At 41.0% G+C, this 23,689-nt stretch overlaps 1 protein-coding gene across 6 annotated transcripts in view; it reads left to right on the top strand.

The window, feature by feature from the left end:
• The window catches only part of nbeal2 (neurobeachin-like 2), a 32,524-nt gene that overhangs the window by 1,395 nt on the left and 7,440 nt on the right, over positions 1-23,689 (top strand). Inside the window, exons 1-38 of one of the 6 annotated variants that reach the window (XM_026293060.1) lie at positions 4,296-4,483; positions 5,625-5,713; positions 5,927-6,091; positions 6,253-6,334; positions 6,705-6,820; positions 7,075-7,157; positions 7,845-7,930; positions 8,041-8,344; positions 8,487-8,593; positions 8,955-9,041; positions 9,973-10,056; positions 10,294-10,392; positions 10,581-11,236; positions 11,334-11,466; positions 11,792-11,911; positions 12,022-12,352; positions 12,568-12,650; positions 12,763-12,855; positions 13,123-13,294; positions 15,099-15,232; positions 16,254-16,413; positions 16,746-16,848; positions 16,977-17,127; positions 17,388-17,543; positions 17,683-17,842; positions 18,407-18,495; positions 18,618-19,334; positions 19,456-19,640; positions 19,754-19,910; positions 20,374-20,505; positions 20,864-21,187; positions 21,892-22,041; positions 22,128-22,285; positions 22,509-22,633; positions 22,729-22,846; positions 23,070-23,227; positions 23,313-23,446; positions 23,563-23,670. In XM_026293060.1, the coding sequence (XP_026148845.1) occupies positions 4,454-4,483; positions 5,625-5,713; positions 5,927-6,091; positions 6,253-6,334; positions 6,705-6,820; positions 7,075-7,157; positions 7,845-7,930; positions 8,041-8,344; positions 8,487-8,593; positions 8,955-9,041; positions 9,973-10,056; positions 10,294-10,392; positions 10,581-11,236; positions 11,334-11,466; positions 11,792-11,911; positions 12,022-12,352; positions 12,568-12,650; positions 12,763-12,855; positions 13,123-13,294; positions 15,099-15,232; positions 16,254-16,413; positions 16,746-16,848; positions 16,977-17,127; positions 17,388-17,543; positions 17,683-17,842; positions 18,407-18,495; positions 18,618-19,334; positions 19,456-19,640; positions 19,754-19,910; positions 20,374-20,505; positions 20,864-21,187; positions 21,892-22,041; positions 22,128-22,285; positions 22,509-22,633; positions 22,729-22,846; positions 23,070-23,227; positions 23,313-23,446; positions 23,563-23,670 (6,339 nt within the window). In that variant the 5' untranslated portion in view covers positions 4,296-4,453. Of the gene's footprint in view, positions 1-4,295; positions 4,484-5,624; positions 5,714-5,926; positions 6,092-6,252; positions 6,335-6,704; positions 6,821-7,074; positions 7,158-7,844; positions 7,931-8,040; positions 8,345-8,486; positions 8,594-8,954; positions 9,042-9,972; positions 10,057-10,293; positions 10,393-10,580; positions 11,237-11,333; positions 11,467-11,791; positions 11,912-12,021; positions 12,353-12,567; positions 12,651-12,762; positions 12,856-13,122; positions 13,295-15,098; positions 15,233-16,253; positions 16,414-16,745; positions 16,849-16,976; positions 17,128-17,387; positions 17,544-17,682; positions 17,843-18,406; positions 18,496-18,617; positions 19,335-19,455; positions 19,641-19,753; positions 19,911-20,373; positions 20,506-20,863; positions 21,188-21,891; positions 22,042-22,127; positions 22,286-22,508; positions 22,634-22,728; positions 22,847-23,069; positions 23,228-23,312; positions 23,447-23,562; positions 23,671-23,689 lie in introns of those variants that run through there. The other 5 variants (XM_026293059.2, XM_026293057.2, XM_026293058.2 and 2 more) reach the window with 5 other exon arrangements.

Here is a 23,689-nt window from a genome sequence, read left to right as displayed (position 1 = left end):
CGCAGATCCTAAAGAGCTGTTCTTTTAAAAAGGAAAATAAGGCTAATTTTTCACTGCATATCTGATTGAATTTTATTTTAATTTAAACTAAAGTGAATCCCATCGCAGTGGTGGAAAAAGTGAACAAGATGTGTATTATCCACTGCAGCATTTACTATCAAAGTGGCAATTGTAATCACTTTGGGCAGATCCCAGGGCAAGTGTGTTCCTAATCCATGTTACTTCTTCTTTGGTCTGGTCTGCTTCCGCATGTACACAGATTTTGTGGTTATGTATCAAACAAAAGTGGTAGGTGCTGTCACAAATCATCAAGTGCCAAAGAGTCATTGGTGTGTGTGTGTGTGTGTATGTGTGTATATGTGCACATGTGCACATGTGTGTGTGTTTGTGCCCTGAATCTGACTGTGACAGCTGTCTAGCATCTCTATATTCTATATGCAAGACCAGTTCCTCATTAAGCTGCCTCTCGGCCCTCTGTCACTACTGTCCAGGTGCCCTTAAGGCTAAAAGAACAATGTTTAAAATAGACTCTCTCTGTCTGTCTCTGTCTGTCTCTGTCTGTCTCTGTCTGTCTCTGTCTGTCTCTGTCTGTCTCTGTCTGTCTCTGTCTGTCTGTCTCTGTCTGTCTGTTTCTCTGTCTCTCTCTCTCTCTTTCCAAATTTCTCACCATGAAATGACACACATTCCCGACTTTTCTTGGATGTAGATATTGCATGTGTGAAAGTAACTTGCCCCTATTGCCAAATCTTGACGAAGGATGGCAGATGAAAGGAATTTGATTGAGCCTAGCATTAAACGTCACCAGCTTATGTGATTCAAAGAAACACAATGGCCTGCAGAAAGGCAGCAGATCCACTTCAGAGAACAATTACAACAATTCAGAAAGAACAATTACAACAATTACTTGACCTTTCTACAGACATCAACATGCACGTCTTTGCTGTCTGTCTGTTAGTCAAGTTAGTACAGACAGTGGACACATCCAACCTCTAACACACACACCTTGTTTTCTGATTTGCACATATATCAAGTAAAGTTTTGACTCTTGCAAATCAGTCAAACTGGACCTGAACTCTGTTTAAGAGGTAAACAAATCTGTAAGATAGTGGTGATGGCCCTCTCTTTTTGAGTCACAATGAATACATCCAAGAGCCGGTCTAATCTGAACTTAGCTTAACTTAACAATTTTTCCATGACATTCATATATTTGTCTTAGACTGTTGAAATAATTCTGCATTTGTGAGCCTCTATGATCGAGAGAAATGCAGATAGCATCGGTTTTCTTAAATAAACTAAGATTATCAGAGCTTATGGTATTTACCAAAGCTATAATGCATCCTAACAATTGATTCTAGCATTTTTAGTACATATCTCAGCTGCTGTTCTGTATTTGCAATAAAAAAACAAAACCTGCTCAGTCTTGTTGGTGATACAGGAGCTCTGCTTCCTCCAATTGTGCAAGAAAATCACACACCCTTTGCAAGACTTTTTAAAAGACATTGTGACATTGAAGTATATTTACTAACACTGACCCAAAACAAGCCATTTTATTACAAACAACCAAACAAAAGAAAAAATTGTCTGTTAACATACCAATATTGCCATAGATATCGTTACATATTAACTGCATTGACATTGTAAACATACATTTTTTCACAAGATGCTTCTTGGTTGGTTTTGCATGTTTTCACGTGTTGAAAACATGTTAAATCAAGCCATAGTCAGAGCACATCAACTCAGTTAACAGAACTTGCTCATATCTTTCTGTTGGAGGTAAAACCAGCCTTACTTACACTGTGATGTAGTGAAGTAAACCTCCATAGCTAATTTTTTTAGCATGTTTTGATGGCCAAATGCTCATACCTGACGGGTATGGACATTCACAGAAGCGTCTGATCTAATCACTGCGGAAGGAACATAACTTGTTAGATCATGTCTGAAAACAACAAATAAGGTATTTTTTGTATTTTTTTATGTGAACATTTCCCCATGTTTTAATAATACAACAACCGCTAAGCAATACTAATCAGTTTGTGGGATATATTTCCTTACTTCTTAGTTTTAGGGTTGCATCTAATGGTCATTTTCTTCACTAATTACATTGAGGAAGGATTTAATAGGTCATTGCTGCCTGTTTTGTCCAAAAAACATAAAATTGCTATCAATTTACTGTCATACAAAGCTGAAACCTTTGGCTGATGAATTCAGCAGTTATGATGGATAAGTCAGTTTTCAGCAAACATGTTTAGTAAAAATTCACAGTTCCTACTTCTCAGGGTTTTGGATTATCAATCAGACATAGACTTGGGCCACAAGGAAACTGTCCACACAGACCAAAGAAGTAATTACTGGAACTATAAATGAGTAAAAGCTGAATCAATAGTGAAAATCTTTAGCAGCAGTCAAACATTCTGGCAGCCCCTTGACAGAAGTAAGTCAGATGTAAACACACTGATGCAGTGAGAAAGCGCATGTCTGTGTCTGCCTAGAGATAGGCAGCAGACACAGCAAGATACGGACCTTCTACATGTCATGTTGCCCACTGGAAGTGAAAAACAAAAAAGTGTCAGTTCTAGCCACCAAATATCAGTGTGGAAACAATAAGATGACAGGCTGGCAGAGAATTAGTCTGTAATTATCCTGAGATCAGTAGCTTGAGATGCTGTCGTAGGGACTAATTAAAGCTTGTAGTTGCAAAGATGGACCACAGCGACAACCTGGCACAGCTGCAAAACCACCTCCTGTACTTGCTATGAGGAGAGAACAAGTCATATTTCTTCAGTAGCCCTACTACATTTTCAGATACTGATCCTGCTGCGATGCATGCATGAGCGTACCGTAGCGATACAATAACAACAAAACAACCCGCTCACTATGACTGTCCTGTGAGGCCTGGGGTTGAATTCCCTCATGTGCCACGATATCCCCCTGTTTACCAACAGAAGGGAAAAAAGAAAAGTGCTCTTTGCTTTCACTTGTGCAGGAAGCTGGAGCGAAGCAGAATGTCAATCAGCAAAGAGGGGCACAGATGCTTGGCCATGTGCAGAGAGAACAGAGATAAATGTCACTGTTTATAAGGGCTGGTACCTCATGGATGGTTTGAGACATCTGTTCTAATAGTGTCTTTAATTTTTCTATTTCTGCAAACATATATCAAACTAGTCATAAAGCTAGCTGCTCGGGTCAGTGCTTTTGGAAACAAGTTGATAGACAGGTGTGGATTTCATGAGAGGTGTTGATCAATTATAATTTTGTAAGGGATGAATAGCAACATAACACTGGCCTATACCTGGTTTCTGTAACAATTTTGCTATTAAAAAAACAAAACTTATATTTCCTTTGGTTTTATAAAGAGTTAGTAGTAGTTAGTATCACTTCTTATCTGTGATCTCTTATTTCATTACATCCTAAAAATCCACTTGTTGCAGTTCTGCCCAGTCTTAGGCTGTCTAAACAACCCACTATGCTTCACAGAGAACAGAAAAACTGTTACTCCCTTTCACATAACACTAGAAAACAAAGTTTACTCGCTGCTTACACTTGTGCTCCATTTGAAAATTTATTCTGTTGCCATAGCCTGCAGAATTGTAAACCAGTACATTTCCTAACCACAAAACTTAAGTGACCCCTCTTACTGTGTGTCACTGTGAATTCGAGCAGAAAGAAAAAGAACTGACAACATATCAATACACATTGTGAATGACTACTACTATGTCCTCAGTGATGTTAGGGAGGATGGAGTCATTCCGCTGCTGTATATTTTATTGGAAAGTTAAATGCCGCTGCATATGTTTTTGTGTCCTTGCCTTTTCTGCTCAAGTCTAAAATTCCTTATTGTTGACATGTTGTTGCCACAAAACAATAGGTTGTTCCACAGAATACAGGCACACATCTTGATATACAGGGTCTGTGTGTTTAATGTCATTTTAATATAACTTTTTCAACAATTTGCTAATGCAATTTTGTTTTAGTAACTAGAATGCACATGAGTGAAGGTTTTTCTATCTGGAAATGCAGTGTTCCTTGTATCATGATGTTCATTGCTTCAACAACACTTACTCAATTCAGTCAGTGATATTCTGATAGTGAAAGCTTAATTTAATGTTTCTCCTTGAGTAATTTTGTTGTGTAAAATTCTGAAAGCCCAAATCCACTCCCGGCATTTTATTGTTGCTGTGGAAAGCCTGCTTTCACACTGTATGTGCTCACAGTGAGCAGTAGAACCAAAAGAGGAAGGGGTCTGACGAGGAGTATGAAGGAAATAAACGTCGGTTGAAATGACATGTCATTTCCTGATTGTTTACTTGATGTTGCTTACTAGAAGCGAGCAAGACAGACGCATTTGCTGGTGTTATTAGTGATGTGCAGCTGCTGACTGTGGACTACACTGAAGGCTCATCTGAGACTGGGTTCGCAAGAACCTGGCACCCTGCTCAGCTGCATACAATGAGAGATGGACTGGCTTAAAAGTCACTGCCAGTTGGTAATGTACATTTAAAATTAATGAAACATTATGAAAGACATAGTTGCACATTGGTTTTCCACTTCCATTTCAATAATAGATTTGGTAGAAGACCTGTGACGCTTGCAACACATGCAGGTGGCATTATGTATGTTAGAGCACTGTCATTTTTGTCCTGATGCAGCTTTTAATCCACACACCATACAGTGCTCATTTTTGAGCTATTTGCATGTGGCTTTAGGGAAAGTACCCGTGAGACTGTTACACCATGTGCTTTTTTCTGTATGTTATTAGTGTACACTGAATCAGTCAGTCTGAAACAACTAATTCCTCAAACTATCTACTCTGCAGAAGCTAGTACCTCAAAAATCTGCAGTGTTTATGTGCACGCTCCGCCAGTCAAAATATTCAGGTTGTTCCATCACATCATACAGCAGGAAACTTGCTTTTCTAACACCCCGGTGGCTCTCCTTGTCTGAGTTATTGTATAGACGTATGTGGAAATTGTTGTTTTCAAAGACAAAAAAATTGATTTTGTTGACTTGTTTGTCTGGTGAACTGTGTCTTATTTACTAAGATATGAGGTTGAGAGACTGATGCATGGAGGGAAGAATGGCAGGATATGTTGCACTGCAGACCTTGATTAAAGCTGTGATAACAACTGTTATATACAATCATCTTCATACAAATGGAGCTATCTTAAACAATATTGTAATGCAGAAGGACAATGTGCTTACGATGGAAGGTTGTTATTCCATGGATGCTGCTGTGTATTGAGTTTGTTGTCTGTCAAACATTAGGACTGATATTGACTTAAAAGAAATGAAAGTGTTGATTTTATTTGTTTTAACCTCTCTGTTCTGAAAAAGGAAAGAATTGGTTCATGCGTTTGCATCTCTTTGCAACATCCTGTTACAAAAACAGGTCATAAGATTTAGCCGATGCCATGTTTTTTTTAGATGTCACTGTTAAATCCTCCTTTTTTTTAGACCTTTTTAGATAGCAGTACAAGAAGTAAGAACAACCAACATAAGCATATTCCACAGATATAGCTTGAGTAACCATACACATTTTCCACCGTCTGTTTTATTTACAAACACTGTTCATGTGCCTGGAGGTGTGAAAGCAACTTTCTTTGCCCCACATCTTCTTTTCTCTGCAGAAAGATGTGGGCTACCTGCAGCAGTGGCTGGAGGCATTTGTGGCATCCTTTGAAAGGCTCATTGATGTGGAGTCACTGGAGCCTCGGAGGTGAGTAATTTCTGTCATTTGTACGTAAACTACATATCCAGAAGCATCCATCAGTTTATATTCCTCAAAGCAGAATGGCTTTCTCTGTGGACATTATTTTGAAGTGTTTATGTTATGTGTAAACACAGCCCCTATTGCAGCAGCCTATGTTACTTTGCCACTGCCTCCCTCTCCCCTCTCTTGCATCACACACCCTCCTCTCCAATTTCCCAGGCTTGAGGAGTGCACCTCCGAGGTGCCCTTGCTCCCCAGGGAGGTCCTGGTATTTCTCAGCACCCAGCTATGGCACAGTGCGCTACACCTCTCCGGTGCCACCAATCACAACAGCAGCATCCCACACCCTCTGTTACTCATCAAGTTCTTCATCATTGTGTGCAGGTGAGGACCCAACCTGCACTGTTGCTCTAACTACTGTTGTCCTAAAATTGCATTTTATTGTATTGTAATATACAGCAAACATCATATTAGTACTGTACTACATTTTTTTCAGTTTCAGTAGTCACGTAACACTCATTTCCATGATTTTTCTCTAATTCTAGAAATATGGAGAACATTGACCCAGAGAAAACCCCGGGTTTTGTGTTTGAAACTATCAAGCTCTTGAATTTCTGTTTGAACCAGGTAAATACATGATAAATGGAGTTTAAAACAGGACCCAGATTTCAGTGATTTATGATGGGACTTGGCTTTATAGGAAGTTCAGTAAATCATGCATTCGAAAACTATTTACTTCCATTTTGTCCAGGCTTGACAGAAATGTGTTATACAGTAGAGAGCTAGAGAACCTTAACAGAATTGATGCTGTTAATAAAATGTGACATCCTCACAGAGAAGTAACAGAACCAGTTTACAATGAAAAGAGAAGTGGGTGTGTAGCTGTCACTGGAATGTGTTATGCTTTTTTGCTGTATGTTAAAAGGGTTTTAAAAGCAAGTGTCTATTTGCAAAAGATGTATTACACAAAAATGTGTGTCCAAACGTGTATTTTGAGCAGCTAAAAAAGGGAGCAGGGGAGCTGTTGTCTCTACAGTTGGTTGTGCAGTATGGACTCGTGCTATGTGAAAGTCTGTTTGACCCTTATCAGACATGGAGGAGACGCCTTGCGGGGTGAGTATGTGTTATTTTATCCTGGAGATTGCCTGCGGCTGTGTAGGAGGTGGAATTTAGTCACATGAAGGCCAAAAGACTTGTAATGTGCTTTTAACAAATTGCTCAACCTTTTGTGATGTGTAACACCTCATCTTGTTGTCCTTAAGCTTGATGTCAGTTCTCATTGCTGTCGACAGTATTAGTAGCAGTCACACACTGTCTAGGCATGATGTGAGTAGGAGTGTAGTGACTCCAGGCTTTGTGTGTTGCAGGGAGGATGTGAGCCTGCTTGAGAGGAACAAGTATAAGTTCTCTCCTCTGGCCTTGCCAGAGGAGTTGCCAGCACTATTCCATGGTGAGACACTCCATTTCTTCTTCTCTACCAGTCTGAACCCTGTCAGAACTCACATACCACAAGGATCAACCAGTCACTGCCCAAATACAGCTTAGATCTGCCATCTTTGACTTAAAAAGTTGTGCTGTTTTTTATACTCTTTGTGTTATAGTGAAGAATAAGCCCCTACAGTCTGTATGTTAGATTTTGGTTCTGTATCAGTCTTCAATCAGCAGAACTCAAGCGTTTCTAATTATAGAAGCAATTTGATTAGTCTAGGCAAGTTTCAATATGTCCACGGATGATAATACTATGCTTTGGAAATGTTAAGACCTAACTGTGCAATAGAAATCCAATCAGTAAGGCTCAGACTTTTCAATTTAAAGTTATCCTGAATGATAATTGAGGTAATTTTGCTGAGCTATTGTTAGCATCTTTTTTTTTTTGTTAGTAATTTTCTGTAATATTATATTATCCAAGGCACTGTCCTGTATTATTATACTATATATATTTCTGTAATATTCTCTTCATAGTGGCAGGTGGTCTGGAGTCCACCTCAGTATGCATTACCAAAAGGGAATCTAGAGAAGCGATACACAATAAATGTATACATAATATTTTGACAGCACCGTTGAGATGTTTTCTATATTGTGGTCAATATGGCCTTGCATAATGTTGTGTCTTGACTTGACTACTATATGTTCACAGAAAGTCTACAGGAAAGTGAGCAGATCCCAGAGCTCCTTACACTCAGATTGGTTCATTTGCAAGGGGCTGTCATCAGCGGAGGAAAGGTCTGCTTCCCCAACTGCCGAGTTCATCAGTGATTGTACCACAGATTAAGAAAACACTACAAGTGCAAATTAAAACTGATTACATGGGAGTCACGTCTATATTTTTTCAGAAAAATGGCCTTCTCTCCATCACCCCTCAATCTGTTGAGGACCTGTTCTCTGTTTTGCGTGCGTGGTGCTGCTGGACCTCCCCACCGCCCAAGGACACGGGGCTCCCCCGGCTCACCTTGCAGTGCCTGACAGCAATGATCCACCTCCTGCATTCGAGCAGTACTGCAGAGCGGCAAGTAGAGATCAGGACAATACTGGAGAGCTACTTTCAGCTCCTCAACTGGAACCGTCCACTTAGCAGTGAGCAGCAACACAAGCAGACCTGGGAAGACAATCTCATCTCACTCCAGAGCCAAATGCTAAGTAAGAGCATGTGCAATGCATCTAAGGTCCAGAGTAAAATGTATTTATTTTTTGTGTCTGTCAATCAGCATGAGGGCCAAATAATCGATTCCTTAAGCGTTTGATAAATAAGATGAGTCACTATCGATCTTGTTAATTGTAGCTGCTGTTCCTGAGATCCTGCAGTGCTCTGACAGACCAGTCCTGCAGGCTGTCTTTCTCAACAACAACTGCTTTGAACATATACTCAGGCTCATCCAGAACAGCAAGGTCAGATCCCTGATCCTTGTCCCTCTAAAATTTGTTTGTCTACTCTGTCAGCTCTCTGTATCTGTCCATCTATCAGTCAGTCTTCCACTTTTTTAAAAATTTATGTCATGTCTGTTTTCTCCTTTATTTGTCTGAATGCCACATCTAATCTCACAGTCTTTCTGATGGGTCAGTGTAAAAGATCCAAAAAAATTCTTGCTGATGCTCACATGCTTACAACACATGTAGTCCTCTGTAGTGAGACCAGGATCAAACCTGTCTATAAAATCTCACAGATGACTTTTTGTCTAAATGTCTGTTGTTTTGTGTTGTGGGTCTGTGTGTGTATGTGTGTGTGTGTGTGTGTGTGTATGTCCTGTAGCTCTTTCAGAGCAACAGGCGTAGGACGGAGCTTGAGGTTGTATGTGACCCCACTACACATTTACTCACAGAGGTCGAAGTGGACCAGGTACTTTCCCTCCCACTTGGTGCTGATTTTGGTCTGTCAGCAGGAAACTCAGCCTTCTCTACACTCGTTAACTGCTCTGAGCTATTTAAACAGGAAGCTTTAGGCAGGAAGTCTGGTTTACACTCAATTGTAAATAAAGCAGGTAGCAAGGCGATACATGATAACTGTCGTCTGGATTCCCTTTTTTAAATGTACTATCATTACCACTGGAATACAAACAGCTTATCTTGCCTTTACTTGTTTTTTTGAGCTACTGCATGTTCTACTTGAAGTACAAGTTGCTGTTAGCTTTATTCATGTTAGGTCCCAAGTTAAAATGCAGAAATTATCAGCTGGAGGAGTAATCTTTTAGTTGTGTGTTAGTGTTTATTTATATCAGTATCATAATTAGAGGCTGATTTCCCTGTTGACAACACTGGGCAAGAAGAGCATGCTGTGTCTTTCATGGTGCATGAAATGGTTGTTTTCCAGTGCATAAATTTGCTTCTTTTTCTCATATTTTGACTGCTCTGTCATGTGACTGGTCACGCTTGTGTGAAAGACCTGGCTCATGTCCTGGGGTTTGACGTTGCTTAATTTTCAGCAATAGCTGGAGATTGCCTCAGCCTTTTTGTTGGTTGGCTTTGGTTTATGCATGCTGGAACATATCTGTAATTAACAAAGAAGCGATTGTTTGGTGTGTGGTACAGCTGTTCACTTACTTTGACCCAGTCTATTCCAATAAAAGAAACGTACTGAGCTTCCTTAGGCACTTTACAGATAATCGTAACAAAATTCCTTATTTCTCTGGGTGAAAGATTTGTTCAAAATTGCCCTGTTTTCTTTTGGTCATGTGCACCAAGGGCTTTAGGGCTTTGGTCTTGACTCACGATAATGCACATTTTTCACTCTGCAGTGCCACAGTCAGCTATAACTCATTATTTTGTTGCAGGTTTTGGAGAAAGGATCAGACAGTATTACAGTTCATGCACTAGGAGTCCTCACAGCTATAATGAGTAACTCGCCTTCTGCAAAGGTAAGGCTTCTTGTGACCTTCTATGGTCAAAACATACTCTATAGCTTTCATTCTTCCATACATGTATTATCAAGCATATAATACTGCAGTGCCTACAGTGTGCCTAATGAGGAAAGCTGTTTTCCATTAATCTGGAAAAATCTCATTGTGTTCCCTGTCAAACTATGGAAGAGTGCCAGCTAGTTATCCCCTGTGGAGCAGCTTTCTCCAGCCTATTTCTGTCTCATTTCCCCTCAGGAGGTTTTCAAGGAGAGGATTGGCTATTCCCAGCTGTTCGATGTGTTGAAGTGTCAAGGTCGACCCACCAAAAGGCTGCTGCAGGAGCTGATGAACATGGTGAAATGCACATTTCCTCAGCATCCCCACTGAGCACAAAAACGGTTCAAGCCAATTTGTGCTTACTGATGGCTTTGTTCTCATTTAAATTGTGTTAGGGCTAGTTAACCTGGAGTTGTCATGTCATATGACTATGCCTACATAATGTGACTCCTGCCTTCTCTGTGTTGGTCCCTCTCTGTCTCTAGGCAGTGGAAGGTGAGCATGCCCATGCTCATCATCTTGGCATTAGTAACGACCAGCCCTTGCTGCTGCTGCTGCAGTGGTTACCTGACTTGGCGGGACAGAGAGACCTCCAGCTGCTGGTAGCCCAGTGGCTGGCCACCGTCTGTCGTGGTTCCTTGTCGTGTCGCACCGTGGCTGTGGAGGCTGGTATGGTTGGGGCTCTGCTGCAGGTGCTCTCCCAGCCCCAGAATCTGGACAGGCAGTGTGCAGACACCCTGCTGGGCCTGCTGCAGCACCTGGGCTCCCTATGTCTAAGACCAGAGGAGCTGAAGAGCCTCCTCAGACTGCTGAGATTGGATCAGGACAGTGGTCCAGCAGTGGGGAAGGCACACCCCTATTGTACTCGCATCATCCAAGTGCTCTCGGCTATGGCAGCCAGAGAAGGCCAGGACAGTGCCTTGGAGTACTTTGATCTTTCGCCCCCAATGGCAGGTATTATGGTGCCCACAGTCCAACGCTGGCCAGGCAGTGGTTTTGCCTTTCACGCTTGGCTCAGTCTCAACATGGAGTTCCCATCCTATAACCCAGAGTTTTCCAGCAGCCATAAATCTCCTAACAACTCTGGCACAGGAGCTCAGCATGATATGGGAAAGGGGCCACGCAGAAAGCAACTCTACAGGTAAATTTACACATCTGTGAGAATTAAGTTGAATTGCAATTTTTATTTATGGCTATAGTTCATTTTTTTACAGAAAAGCACTTTTCTTTCTTTAAAGTTTCTTCACAGCTAGTGGAACTGGGATGGAAGCCTTCTTTACCATGGAGGGTGTGCTGGTGGTGGCTGTTTGCACTAAGAAAGACTACATGGCTGTCGCTTTGCCAGAGCACCCTCTAGCTGACTCACGCTGGGTGAGTATGGACACGTTTAGTGCAGTCAGTATTTTGGCCAACATTTAGTTTGTTTAAAATAAAAATAGATTTGATTAAGGATAAAACCGAACACTCTTTCAAACGGCGTTGTCTGAGCACTGGAACATTTACTGTAAAAATTTAGCAGTCTGCCCCCTGACAAGTACTGTAGCTACAGACGTCTATAGTTGAATTAAAGCTGTGAACTTTGACTGTAAGACTAATACATAAAGACATCTATTGTCAGCACCAAACTTCACACATGAAATTAGCTTATTTGAGTGTTGACACACTGTTGTCCTACTTAATGTCATCCACATTGCAGCATTCAGTGGCTATAGTCCACATACCAGGCCGTCGTCCATTTGGTCAGAACCTCATCACTATCTACATCGATGGAGAGCAGTGTAAAACTGCCCAGCTTCGTTTTCCATCCCTCAGTGAGGTAACTGAAACTTGAATCTTATGTATTATCAATATATATTTTTACTGAGTAGCTCCTCTCTGTCAATCTAACTTATTCTGTTTCTTCCTCACTTGAACCTGATCCTGAAGCCCTTTACGTCATGCTGCATTGGCTCTGCCGGCCATCGGACCACTACCACGACCACTTCCCCCAACCTACTCACCACCTCATCCTCCAGGCCGTCTCCTGAGTTTGCCTTTCCTGTCCATACCCCATCCCTTATCCGTTCCCAGTCCTTCCCAGCATCCTTTGCAGCAGGTCGCTGGGGATCTATAAGCGACTTAGCTGTTCACACCATCCCAGCCGGACTGCAGGACACAGAGTGGGGAACACCCACATCTCTGGATGGTCTCCTTGGCACTGCTTTTATCTGCCATGAGGCTCTTCAGCAAAGTCATGCAAGAGATCTTTTTGCTGCAGGTAGGTCACACTCTGCTGTAATGTAGATAATATTGTACACATAAATGCACCTCGAGCATTTTCATTGGAGTCAATTAAATACATGAAAACAATAGTATCAGAGAAAATTAAAGTGCCCAAACAGTTAAAAGAAAACAGGAGTACTTTTTTATCACGTACACCAGATAATATTTGCATATTTTTTGACCTACATTGCTTTCTGCTGTCCATCACAGGCCCCAATCATGTGTCCTTATTCAAAGTAGATGGAGAGGTATCTGATCTCAACAGCAAGCTTTTGCTCTACTACACTCCACAGGTGACCCACTAAAACGCAGGAAGATGGTTTTATTACCTTGCTATTGTTATGCAAATTCTAAACAATATCAGTAAAATAATCTTCTTTACATATATTTTCATGTTTTTTTCAGGCTTTTAAGAACCAGATATGTCTCGACCTGTCGCCCAGTCACCAATATGATGGCAGGCTGACAGGCCACAGGGTAGTGCACTGGGACATAAAGGTTAGATGGGAAATATTTTGAAAATATATTATTCTAATTAATACAGTTAATTACAATGAAATCTTTATATTGTGCTGTAAATGCAGTATAATACTACTAATTATATTTAAATCTTTTTATTTTTTACAATTGTTTTTCTTTTGTCATTATTATGGTTTTCTCTTTTCTACTACTGTGTTGCTTCCATTTTAGTCTCCGTTGATAATTCCTGTCCTGATGAAAATAGAGCTTCTCTATATGGGTACTTTTTTTTTTTTTCTTTTGCAGGACGTTGTAAATGTGGTGGGAGGTATAGGTGTTTTACTACCGCTGCTCGAGCAGGTGTATGATGCTGAGCAGGCTTATTATGGTGGTCAGGAGATCTCAGGCCTGGTGGGACCAGAGCTCACCTACTCCAGAGGGCCTGCTGCGATGGTGCTGCCACTAAACAAGTCTGGAGGTCAGTTCATGTGAGTTGTTGATGTCTTGATGAAAGGGTCAGTTGCTTTCATATTTACTTATCCCCAGTAATATCGAAATCGTTTTGATAAATACTTCTAATAATTTTTAAGTGTGGTAGAAGTGGATGTGATTTAGATGGAAGGTACAGTCCCTATGGACATGGGTGACTCTGTGTTCAATCGATTATCCAGATTGACTGGGACATTACTTCTAGAGGAAGGTGTTGCTGATAACTATTTAATTGTAATTCTTCTGGATTTTTGGCAGTTACTGTTGTCTCCTAGTGCCTTTGTTCGGATGTAATCTACAGTGGCCGACAAAGGCAAACGCGCCTCAATGGCCGAAACACATGCAAGAGAAGTGCGCCAGGCCTGTAGGGGGACACGAACTGAGGGATGCTATGAACAAAGTTTGGCTAAGTTTTACAGAGGCCAGAGAGACACATGTAGTGATATAAGCCACGTCTCATTTCGGGAGGCTGCGCAATGAGACACAGCTTTAGTTTTGATGATTGTTCTCATATGCGCTAATATGCGTTAATATGTGCTAATATCTGCTAATATGCGCTAATATGTGCTAATATGCATTAATATGCGCTAATATCTGCTCATATGTGCTAATATGCGCTAATATCTGCTAATATGTGCTAATATGCAGTAATATCTGCTAATATATGCTAATATGCGATAATATCTGCTAATATGCATTAATATGCGCTAATATCTGCTAATATGTGCTAATATGCGCTAATATGCATTAATATGCGCTAATATCTGCTAATATGTGCTAATATGCGGTAATATCTTCTAATTTGTGCTAATATGCTGTAATATCTGCTAATATGCATTAATATGCGCTAATATGCATTAATATGCGCTAATATCTGCTAATATGTGCTAATATGCGCTAATATCTGCTAATATGTGCTAATATGCGGTAATATCTGCTAATATGTGCAGAAAATGTTTTACTACATTTGTTTACTTGATCAAAAGTGTCATATAACTTGAGAGACATGGGGGGGGTTGTTTTTGCAGTGCAGGGTGGGAAATCTGAAGGTACGTTTTCCATTTATTACATTTTAAACACTTGGCCGTCACCTTTTACAATACTGTACTTTTTTATGTTGTAAAATGTGACGACCAACTGTTTAAAAAGAAATAAACTGAAAACCTACCTATTTTATGTCGCCTCTGTAAAACTTAGCCAGACTTTGTTCATAGCATCCCTTAGTTCGGGGTCCCCCTACAGGCCTGGCGCACTTCCATTGCAGCGTTTCTCTCTTGCGTGTGTTTTGGCCGTTGTGGTGTGTTTGCCCTTGTCAGCCACCGTAGTAATTTTATATAGTGTAGTCCTATAGACTGAAAGGTATATTTAATGTACAGTATACAGTACGTTAAGTATACCTTTCAGTCCACTGCACACCGAAGCTGTTTTGAATAGCAGTGAGTCAGTCTATGAGCAGTGCATGATGCAGAAACAAACAGGAAGTCAGTCAACAGATACATACTACAATATACAACAGACAAACATGGTAAATATGTGAAATCAGTATTGATTTTACAATTTAATGACCAGAACCAGCAGGGACATTGTCATAACATGCTTGAAGAATTGCAGTTCAGTCACCACAGTCTGTGTAAATTCTGACATAATCAAAACAATCCTAACAGACGTGAGACACCGACCCTGACTTATGACAAATCCAGAGATATGATAATGCAAATGAAGTGCCTTGTAATGCATAAATGTGATTGTGGGTAACACAGGAAATCTTAAAAGCTGCTTTGCCTTTTTTTCAGAGGGCAGACTAGAAAGAAACAGCATTGCAGCTTTCCTGCTGATGGTGAAAAACCTGATTTGTAATCACCCTGTCAATCAGGAGAGCCTGCTGCACTGCCATGGGCCGAGCATCATAGGAGCCATGCTCAGCAAAGTAAGTGCTCTGCTCCAGCAGATGTAAACAAATTATGTGAACAAATGAATAATACAAATCCTTTGTATTATTGTGGTGTAATTGCTGTGTAATGGTTAGGGTATGGTGTGGAAACAGCGGTGGTCCTTTTATAATAACCGTAACACATATTTGTTTGGGGGATTTTGGGCAGAGATTTTGCCAGATTGTTCTCTAAATGAAAACCAAGCATATCTGGTGTTTCAGTGTGTTAAAATATATGAAAATTATATTTAGATTATAACAAAACCAAGAATGACATATGTAATAGACAGGGAGTTACAGTATGCACTGCTAACACTCCTGTTCTCAGTTCTTATTGTATGATGTATTCATCTTGTTGTCTTTTTGCTACTTATGTTTGAATCCTTCATTATTATCAGGTGTTGCACTGATGCAGCAAAGACTTGGTGGTTGTCTGGCAGGATATGTTGAAATACATGGCATTAAGGTGGAGCATCCTGTCAGGAAACTGCCACTACAAAACCTGATAACCACATGTCATTATTACAACATATAGCAAAGACAGACACCCACATAAAGTATAAACAGCATGATTTTATCTATAAAACATTAGAAAATAGTAACAGTAAGTGAATAGTAAAATCAAACGATACAAAACATAGGTGAAAAGTAAAAGTAGGTGTTCCAGATTCCCTGAGTTCAAGGCAAGGTTCTCAAATGGTCTATTTTGTCTGACTAATAATCCAAAACATTCCACATTATGCAAGTTGGGAAGGGTTTTTAGCTTTTATTTTTAAAATGAATGAAATACGTTTTTGTAAAGCGCTTGATAGACTAATGGAGTAATAGCTCCACGAGATGTACAGTACAGCTGCAAATACTTATATATATGCACTGAAAAGAGCACAACCTTTCTTCCAAGTCTCACTACAAATAGATGCTACACAAACCGTTAAAGACAGATAAATCCAAATAAATGGAAACATAGTCAAGCACAAACACACCTTAACAGCCCTCCACTTGGTTTGTTCTCCTGCAGGTTCCAGGCAGCATGATGGACATGAATGTTTTAATGGCGTGTCAACTGCTGCTGGAGCAGGTTTTCAAAGAGGGAAACACCCCACTCCTACAGCAACTCTATCAGCACCTGCTCTTTGATTTCCGCATCTGGACTAAAAGCCATTTTGCTGTTTGTGTGGGTAAGGCACAAGCAGCTCTCTTGTTGTCGTGTAATGCACCTGTGAACCTTTTCATGTCTGCTGAAGCTGTTTGTATCCCTTTTATATGTATATGCACACCAAGACTGAAAGGAGCAAGATGAGACTAAAAGCACTGTAGAGCAAAGATAGAATACATCACTGTTTCAAGTTCAAGTCATGGCAAGGATTAAAAGTGAATCTGCCTGAAGCTGCACTTCAGTACCCTGTTTTGAAAATGAATGCACTCCTTCAGTGCAACTTTGCATATTGGTTTGACATTTCTAAATGTCAGCCTGAAGGGACTTGACAGACGTGTTCTTTTTCTTCCAAAGCCCATTTGCAGTACCTGACAACTGTGATAAACAAAGGAAAGCAGCGCATGAAGCGGAAGTATGGGGTCCAGTATATTCTGGATACCATTCGGACATACTACAGGTATACAGGTTTGACAGAAAATACCAGGCTAATTCAAGAGTTTGACTGAAGTACTTATGGTCCTCTATACCTGTTCTTGACTATTTTATATAGTCACTCATTTATTTCTACTATATTTTTGGTCATAGTGTGGAGAAAGATGGCAGCCCTCTGTCTGATGAGAAGCGACACATTCAGGTCTCTCTGTTCGCCTTGTTAAAAGACTTTCTCAAATCTCCTACACAAGAAGAGCTTCACAGTGTCCTGGCCTACATTCTTACTGTAGGAGAGGAACAGCAGGTAACACCTTGTTTTATCTGTGTTTTTTAGGGAGTTTAATTTTGTTATCATTTGACCTTCTTACCATGACATTCCACTTCCAACCACAACCAAACTCTCCTTGATCACACACACATCTGTATTTTTAAAAATGTTTTGGCATCTCTGTACTTCTGACCACTCAGAACTTTGTCCTCCCTAAACCATATTTCTTTATACTTCACCAGCCTCCTCCTCCTCCTTCACTTTCTGCCCTCATGATTCATTCTTCTCCCAATCAGGTAGTGAGGGCTTTGGACATGTTGTATGAGCTCTTGAAGAGCAGCCTTCCCCGTGAGCAGGTACAAGCTGTACTACTGGAGTGGGGCGCGGAGCAGCTGTACTGTCTCCTGCTCAATCCAAGTTTCGGAGACGAAGCCAAAGAGAGGGTGTTCAAGGTGAAAAAAAATGACTAGACTGTTTCATAGTTTGACCTAATACATGACATATATTTGCATTGTATTGCAAATGTAATACAACCCATGTGATATAATATCAAAACAGAAGCAAAGTCACAATTTCATGGTGGTTTTTCAGGTTTTATACAAAATCCTTAAGAGTGAGCGAGTGTCTGAGCGCAACAAGCAGCGCATTAAGCTTAAGGATTTTGGCTACTTTGGTCTGGTGTGTTTCCTTGATGACATTCCTATCACTATGACCATGGTGCGCTGTCTGTACGAGCAGGTCCTGGCTACAGGTAATGATGAAACAATCCCTTTCCTTTGGCTTAGTGAGCTTGAAAGGTGACAGAGAGGCCTAAATATATGTTAAAGCACCTGAAAAACATCCTTAGTTATAAATTAATTTAAATTCACTAAAACTCATCTGCCTGTGTTTTCATTTGCTATTAATTTCATAATAATTATCAAGCACATCTCCTGGAAATAACAGTGTAAAATGTAAAAACAATGTTCAAATGTTACACTTAACAATGAATCATATCCAGATAATCCTAAGCTCGAGTGAAATCATGTGTTTCTAATAATAAATAATTAACGGATTAGTATTTAACTGGGTTTCAATGGAGCAGTTCTTTCCTCATCAGCTGCATAACTAACAAAATGTATTAAAAATACCCTAAGACCCTTAGTCTTAGTACCAATAAGTTTTTTTAGAGGAAGCTGTTTAGCAATAAGAAACTGCAGACATATTAAGTCAAGCATTAGCTTAAACTCTGACTGGTGCATATTCCATAATAACTTAATGTTACATTTGAAACCAATAAGAAACAGTGAAAAAACAAATTGCTGCTTCCCCACAGATGCTATCCCCAACTTCAGAGACCTCCTGGCCGTAGTCTGTCTGTCCCACCGAGCTCAGCTCACTGTCCGCTTGGACGTCTGTCGCAAGGTCAGTCATTTATTAATTCAAGCTCTGCTAATACTGCCATGGTCAACTTCTGAGTATAATGTTTAATTCTAAGTATATTTATCATCAGAATAATGAAAAGGTCTCCGTCTGTTTTGTCTCAGCTCTTTCATCTGATCTACTCAAATGAGGATTATGTGAAGCAGCTCGCTAAGCAGCCTGGCTGGCAGGATGTCCTCACCAAACTCTATGTGAAAGAGTCCTATGAATCCAACACTGCCAGCATTGCAGACAGCAGCAACAACAGTTCCCTGGAACCAAACTCCCGGCCGCCATTGCACAGGGATCAGGCTTTGGTCATAGAGGATACCCGCACCGACATCTTCCTGAGCTACCGCACCTCTCAGGACATGGAGGAGGAAGAGGAGGAGGATGGAGTTGGACAGCGGGACTTCTCTGAGGGATTTTCTGATTTATCCCAGTCGCCTCCCTGTGGTGGTGGCGCTCAGCTAAAAAACTTCACTGGCTCCCTTCATTTCAAGTCTTTTGATTCAGTTGACCAAGGGAGCCACTCATCCTCCATCTCCAATGCGGTTGATATCACCTCATCTCGCCCTGATGAAGAGGGGAGAGAAGATTACCAGCCTCTCTCACCTTTTGGTACCTCACCCTTAGATTTGGAGCTAGGAGTCATGGGAGAGAGTGGCACACACACTCCTGCAGGTAGTCTGCCTAACACACCATCTCCTCTAGAGCAATGCAAACCATTTCCACCGCTCCGACCCAGGAAGAGCTCCAGTCTGTCCAACGTGCTGGATGATACCAGCTATGGGACAGACCCTCCTACTGGAGACACAATCTCCAATACATCAAACCCACAGGTATGGCTGCTTTTATAAGTTAGCCCTTCCTTAGTCTGGTAGTCAGATATTTTTCCCTTTTTAATATTTGCATTGTTTTAGCTTTTTTTTTTGTTATTTTGTTATCTTATTTATGTTACAGCAGACCCCAGAGGAGGAGCTATGCAACCTCCTCACCAACATTGTCTTCTCTGTGCTGTGGACTGGCAGTGGGGCAGAGGGGACTGAGGATGTGATCTGGAGAGAGAGAGGGCAGGTCTTTTCTGTTCTCACCAAGCTGGGCTCCTCTTGCCAACTGGTGCGTCCTCCTGATGACATCAAACGTAGGTTAGTGAAGGTGATTTCAAATTGACGTCCCCTCAGAGGACACCTGTTTACATATCCAGAGATATTATCATGTCATGCTGGTACGATGTATTCAAAGTCAAACTGTGTGCCAGTTTATTGGAGATGATGCTGGAGTCGTCCTTGTCAGACCTGAGGGATGCCCAAGGAGCATCTCTGCCTTTCATTCCCAGTCTGGTTCGACTCCTCAGGCTGCTGCAAGACTTCCTTTTTGCTGAGGGTACAGACAATCACACACTCTGGAGTGAAAAGGTATATTACGAAGGGCATCTTAAACATGCTATATATACAAATTCTGGTGATCACCTCAAATCAATTATGCAAAGGTTAATTATTTTATTTCACTTTTCATGTTGAAACTACAGAAACTGGCTAGCCTATCTTAGCACAAACACATGTCTCCACCTGGTAACCTGAGATATATATGTACCTACAAATTAATATTTGTGACATCGGTGTAAAAACAAAACAGGGACAGCTGGGTGCGATGTAAACTCTTTCTATATTTAACATCAGAGGAAATTTTCTGTCTTGTGTTACTGCAGGGTGGAGAAGCATGTGGGTGTAGGTAGCATCTGAATTACCTTTTAAATACACGTTAAGCTGTATATGATTTACTGGATGTCAGTTTGGCTGTTGAAGATGCTACAAGGCGTGGTAACAGGTCTAGCCTTTGTTGCTGAGTCCCTTGTTGACAGCCATTATTGTATTGCAGATCTTCGAGGGGGTGGTGAACCTGCTGGACAGGTTGAAGGCCTGGCATAGCCCCGGGAATGCAGAACTGAAGGAAATGGCCCAGATCGGCCTGCGTATCATTACTGGATACATCAAGCAGCAACACTCACAGGTCAGCTACACCCACGACTTGTCTTATCCAGGACATCAACCATAAATATAAAATATTTCTCACTACACATGTATTTCACACAGCTGATTTAAAAATACCAAACCTTGTTTGGGTTTCTATAAAGAAAAAAAAAACATTGCAGTCATTCCTTATAGGGAGTGTTCAATATGAAAGGGCATCTCCTCTCAGAGTTATGACTGCTGCTGCACTTCAAAAATGAAGTAACCATAAGGCCTTCGATCTCATACTGCTGGTTTTGTTAATCTCCAGTTTGTTTGTTTTTTTTGTTCACTGTATTCTTTACCTGATGTGCATGCAGACACTCATTTGTAGGTATTTTTTTCATACCCCTCTTCAGGTGTCTGTGATGGCCTGTGTGAAGCTTCACAGCCTTCTCCAGACTGTGCTGTGTCTCAGCTGGGAGGAGGTGTGCTTTCTGCTGGGGCAGCTGGGCACCCCCTTGTGGCCAGGGGGTGTAATGGATGACACCAACTGTGGACACCCAGAGACTTTCTCCCAGTTGGTGCCTATTGTGCGTACACTTCTGGACCAGCATGCTGACCCCATCACCCTCCAGAAACTCCTACCCAACCTCCCCATTACCAACGGCAGCACCACATTCGCCCAGGACCTGAAGGTTTACAGTCACACAGTGGAGTGGCAAGGGTTTTACCAGCAACAGGTCTGTGGTTTGACCTTTGATTTGTGCTTTTAAAAATAGATGTCATTTATCTTTTTAGGGAGTGTAGAGAGCCTCTTCTCTCCAGTCAGTGGTATTACAGAGCAGGTATAAATAATCATCTACCCTCAGATACTGCTGGCTCTGTTCTTTTTCACATTAGGGTACACCCTGGATTGTTGCAATCTTTCCTCCTTTGATATCTAATGCAAAGTTTTAAAAATCCTATCACAAGTTTAGAAAGAAATAGCACCGTTAACTCCCAAGTGTTTTCTAGCTGACCTTCAATGTAACATAGAGATCAGTTTATGCATGAAACTGAAATATTTTATGAGCTGATGCCAAACAGACACAGTCACCACTAGCTGAGTGTAGATTTACCATCGCCCTGTGTGACAGTGCAAGTTCATAAATCTGTTTTGTTTAGATTACTTCTGTATATGGATCCTGCAATACCTTTGGCAGTTTTAAAACACGGCCCAGGCATATACTGTGTGTAATGTTTATAGCTATTTGTATTTTTGGTCAAATTTATATTGTTAGCATGAGGTGGTGAGAAGAGGAAAGAAAAACAGCAGATAAAAATGTCATAACACAGAAACATTCACTACATCATAGACCACAACAGATGTTACTCTTGTGTCATCTGTGATGTTTTTGTAGTTATATGTGACTGAATGTCCTCTTTTCTCAAATTCAACCTCTAGGTTCAGCCCACCATGGAGCAATATGAGCTGGATACATTTGGGAGGAGCCACGATATCATGTCGAATTTCTGGAACTCGTGCTTCGATGACCTGATGAGTACGGCCTTTAGACGGGACAAAGACAGATCTGACAGCAAATCAAAGTTTCAGGTTATGAGAACTTTCAGGTTGCATTGTGACACAGTAGCTTTTGCTGAATACCAATTTGATCTTTCTGACTGTTTGCATCAAAACAGGAGGTGATCGTGGACCCCTACGTAAAGCGAGTCAGAAGTGAGAACAACAGGTACCTCAGTTGGCAGAAGCAGACCTCCAGCCAGCAGGGAGTGGTGTGGAAGCATTGGAGGGCACTTCGTAGGCTTTTGACCAGTGATAGAGGAGCGTGGGCCAACAAGTATGAGAACCTCTGACTCCCTCAACTAATATATTTTTTCAGTTCTCTCTGGTCAAAAATTACGATAAATTAATCTGAGAGGAAACTGCCAGTGACCTTCATTTTTTCCAAGGGGTACCAAAGAAAAAGTGCAAACATTTCCTTATACTCTGCTGTCCTTGCACTGTCCTTTCCTGCCCAATATGTGCTTCATTTAATTTTTGCTTTGCCCTGTTTTTGGCAGAGTTCAACCAGAAGTTAAATGGAAATTGTCCAGTGCAGAGACCTATTCAAAGATGCGTCTCAAACTTGTGCCCAACTTCAACTATGATCCTCACATTGAGCCCAGTGCCCTGAGGGACAACATGGGTATGTCACAGGGTGGAAAAATACTAATAAATAATAAAAAATAATTTAAGGAAATTTGTGCACTGATGATGTTTTGGTTTTGGGGGGATTTTCAGGAGCTGACAGCCCGCGTAGCTCTGAACCCATCCCACTGGCTGTTGCAAAGGAAGCAAAAGTGAGCGACATGGAGGATGATCAGTTAGGAGAAGAGGACCTTGTCTTTGTGGATAACAAGTGAGTCTCCCATTCACATGACATCCATTCTCTACAGCAGTTTCCATGGGCAAAGAAAAATGTCAGTGGCATGGGCCAGGTCTACCAGTTTTAAAACATTTTATTTCACAAAAGGCTTAAAATAATGAAAACTCCTTGAACAGAACCCCAGAGTGTGAAAATCCTTGTATTTGCGAATGCAGCACATAAAATATGAAGCTTTACTATTTTCTTATGGTTTCAGGGTGGAGGGTGAAGACGAGAGCCAGAAAGAAAAACTAGTTCTCTCTGAAGATTGTGAGCTCATCACCATTGTGGCAGTTGTTCCTGGTCGCCTGGAGGTTACCACACATCATCTGTATTTCTATGATGGCAGCAGTGAGAAAGAAGAGACAGAGGAAGGTAAGAAATTATGCTATTACAAACATCACATCTGGCCTTAAGTTCAAAGGGCTCTATGAAAAGTGAATAATAAATGTTCCTTCAGGAATTGGGTTTGATTTCAAGAGACCTCTGTCTCAGCTCAGAGAAGTTCATTTGAGGCGCTACAACCTGCGACGATCTGCACTGGAGCTGTTCTTCATAGACCAGGCTCACTACTTCATCAACTTCAGGAAGAAGGTGATTCTCAGTCAAACTTAAGTCTTTCTGCTCTTTAACTTGAGTAAAATAATATTTAGGCATATGTTAAACAATGTGGTAATGTGGAAATAAAGACATTATGTTTTCTCTTCCAGGTACGAAACAAAGTATATTCAAGGATCCTGGGGCTGCGGCCTCCAAACCTGTTTTACTTTGGCTCACGCTCCCCCCAAGAGCTGCTGAAGGCATCTGGGCTTACACAGGTGTTTATTTATTTGTTTT

Source organism: Mastacembelus armatus, chromosome 16 (genome assembly GCF_900324485.2).
Source record: "Mastacembelus armatus chromosome 16, fMasArm1.2, whole genome shotgun sequence".
Lineage (NCBI taxonomy): Eukaryota > Metazoa > Chordata > Actinopteri > Synbranchiformes > Mastacembelidae > Mastacembelus > Mastacembelus armatus.
Note: the sequence above shows the minus strand (reverse complement) of the source record. Positions and strands in the feature narration are given on the sequence as shown.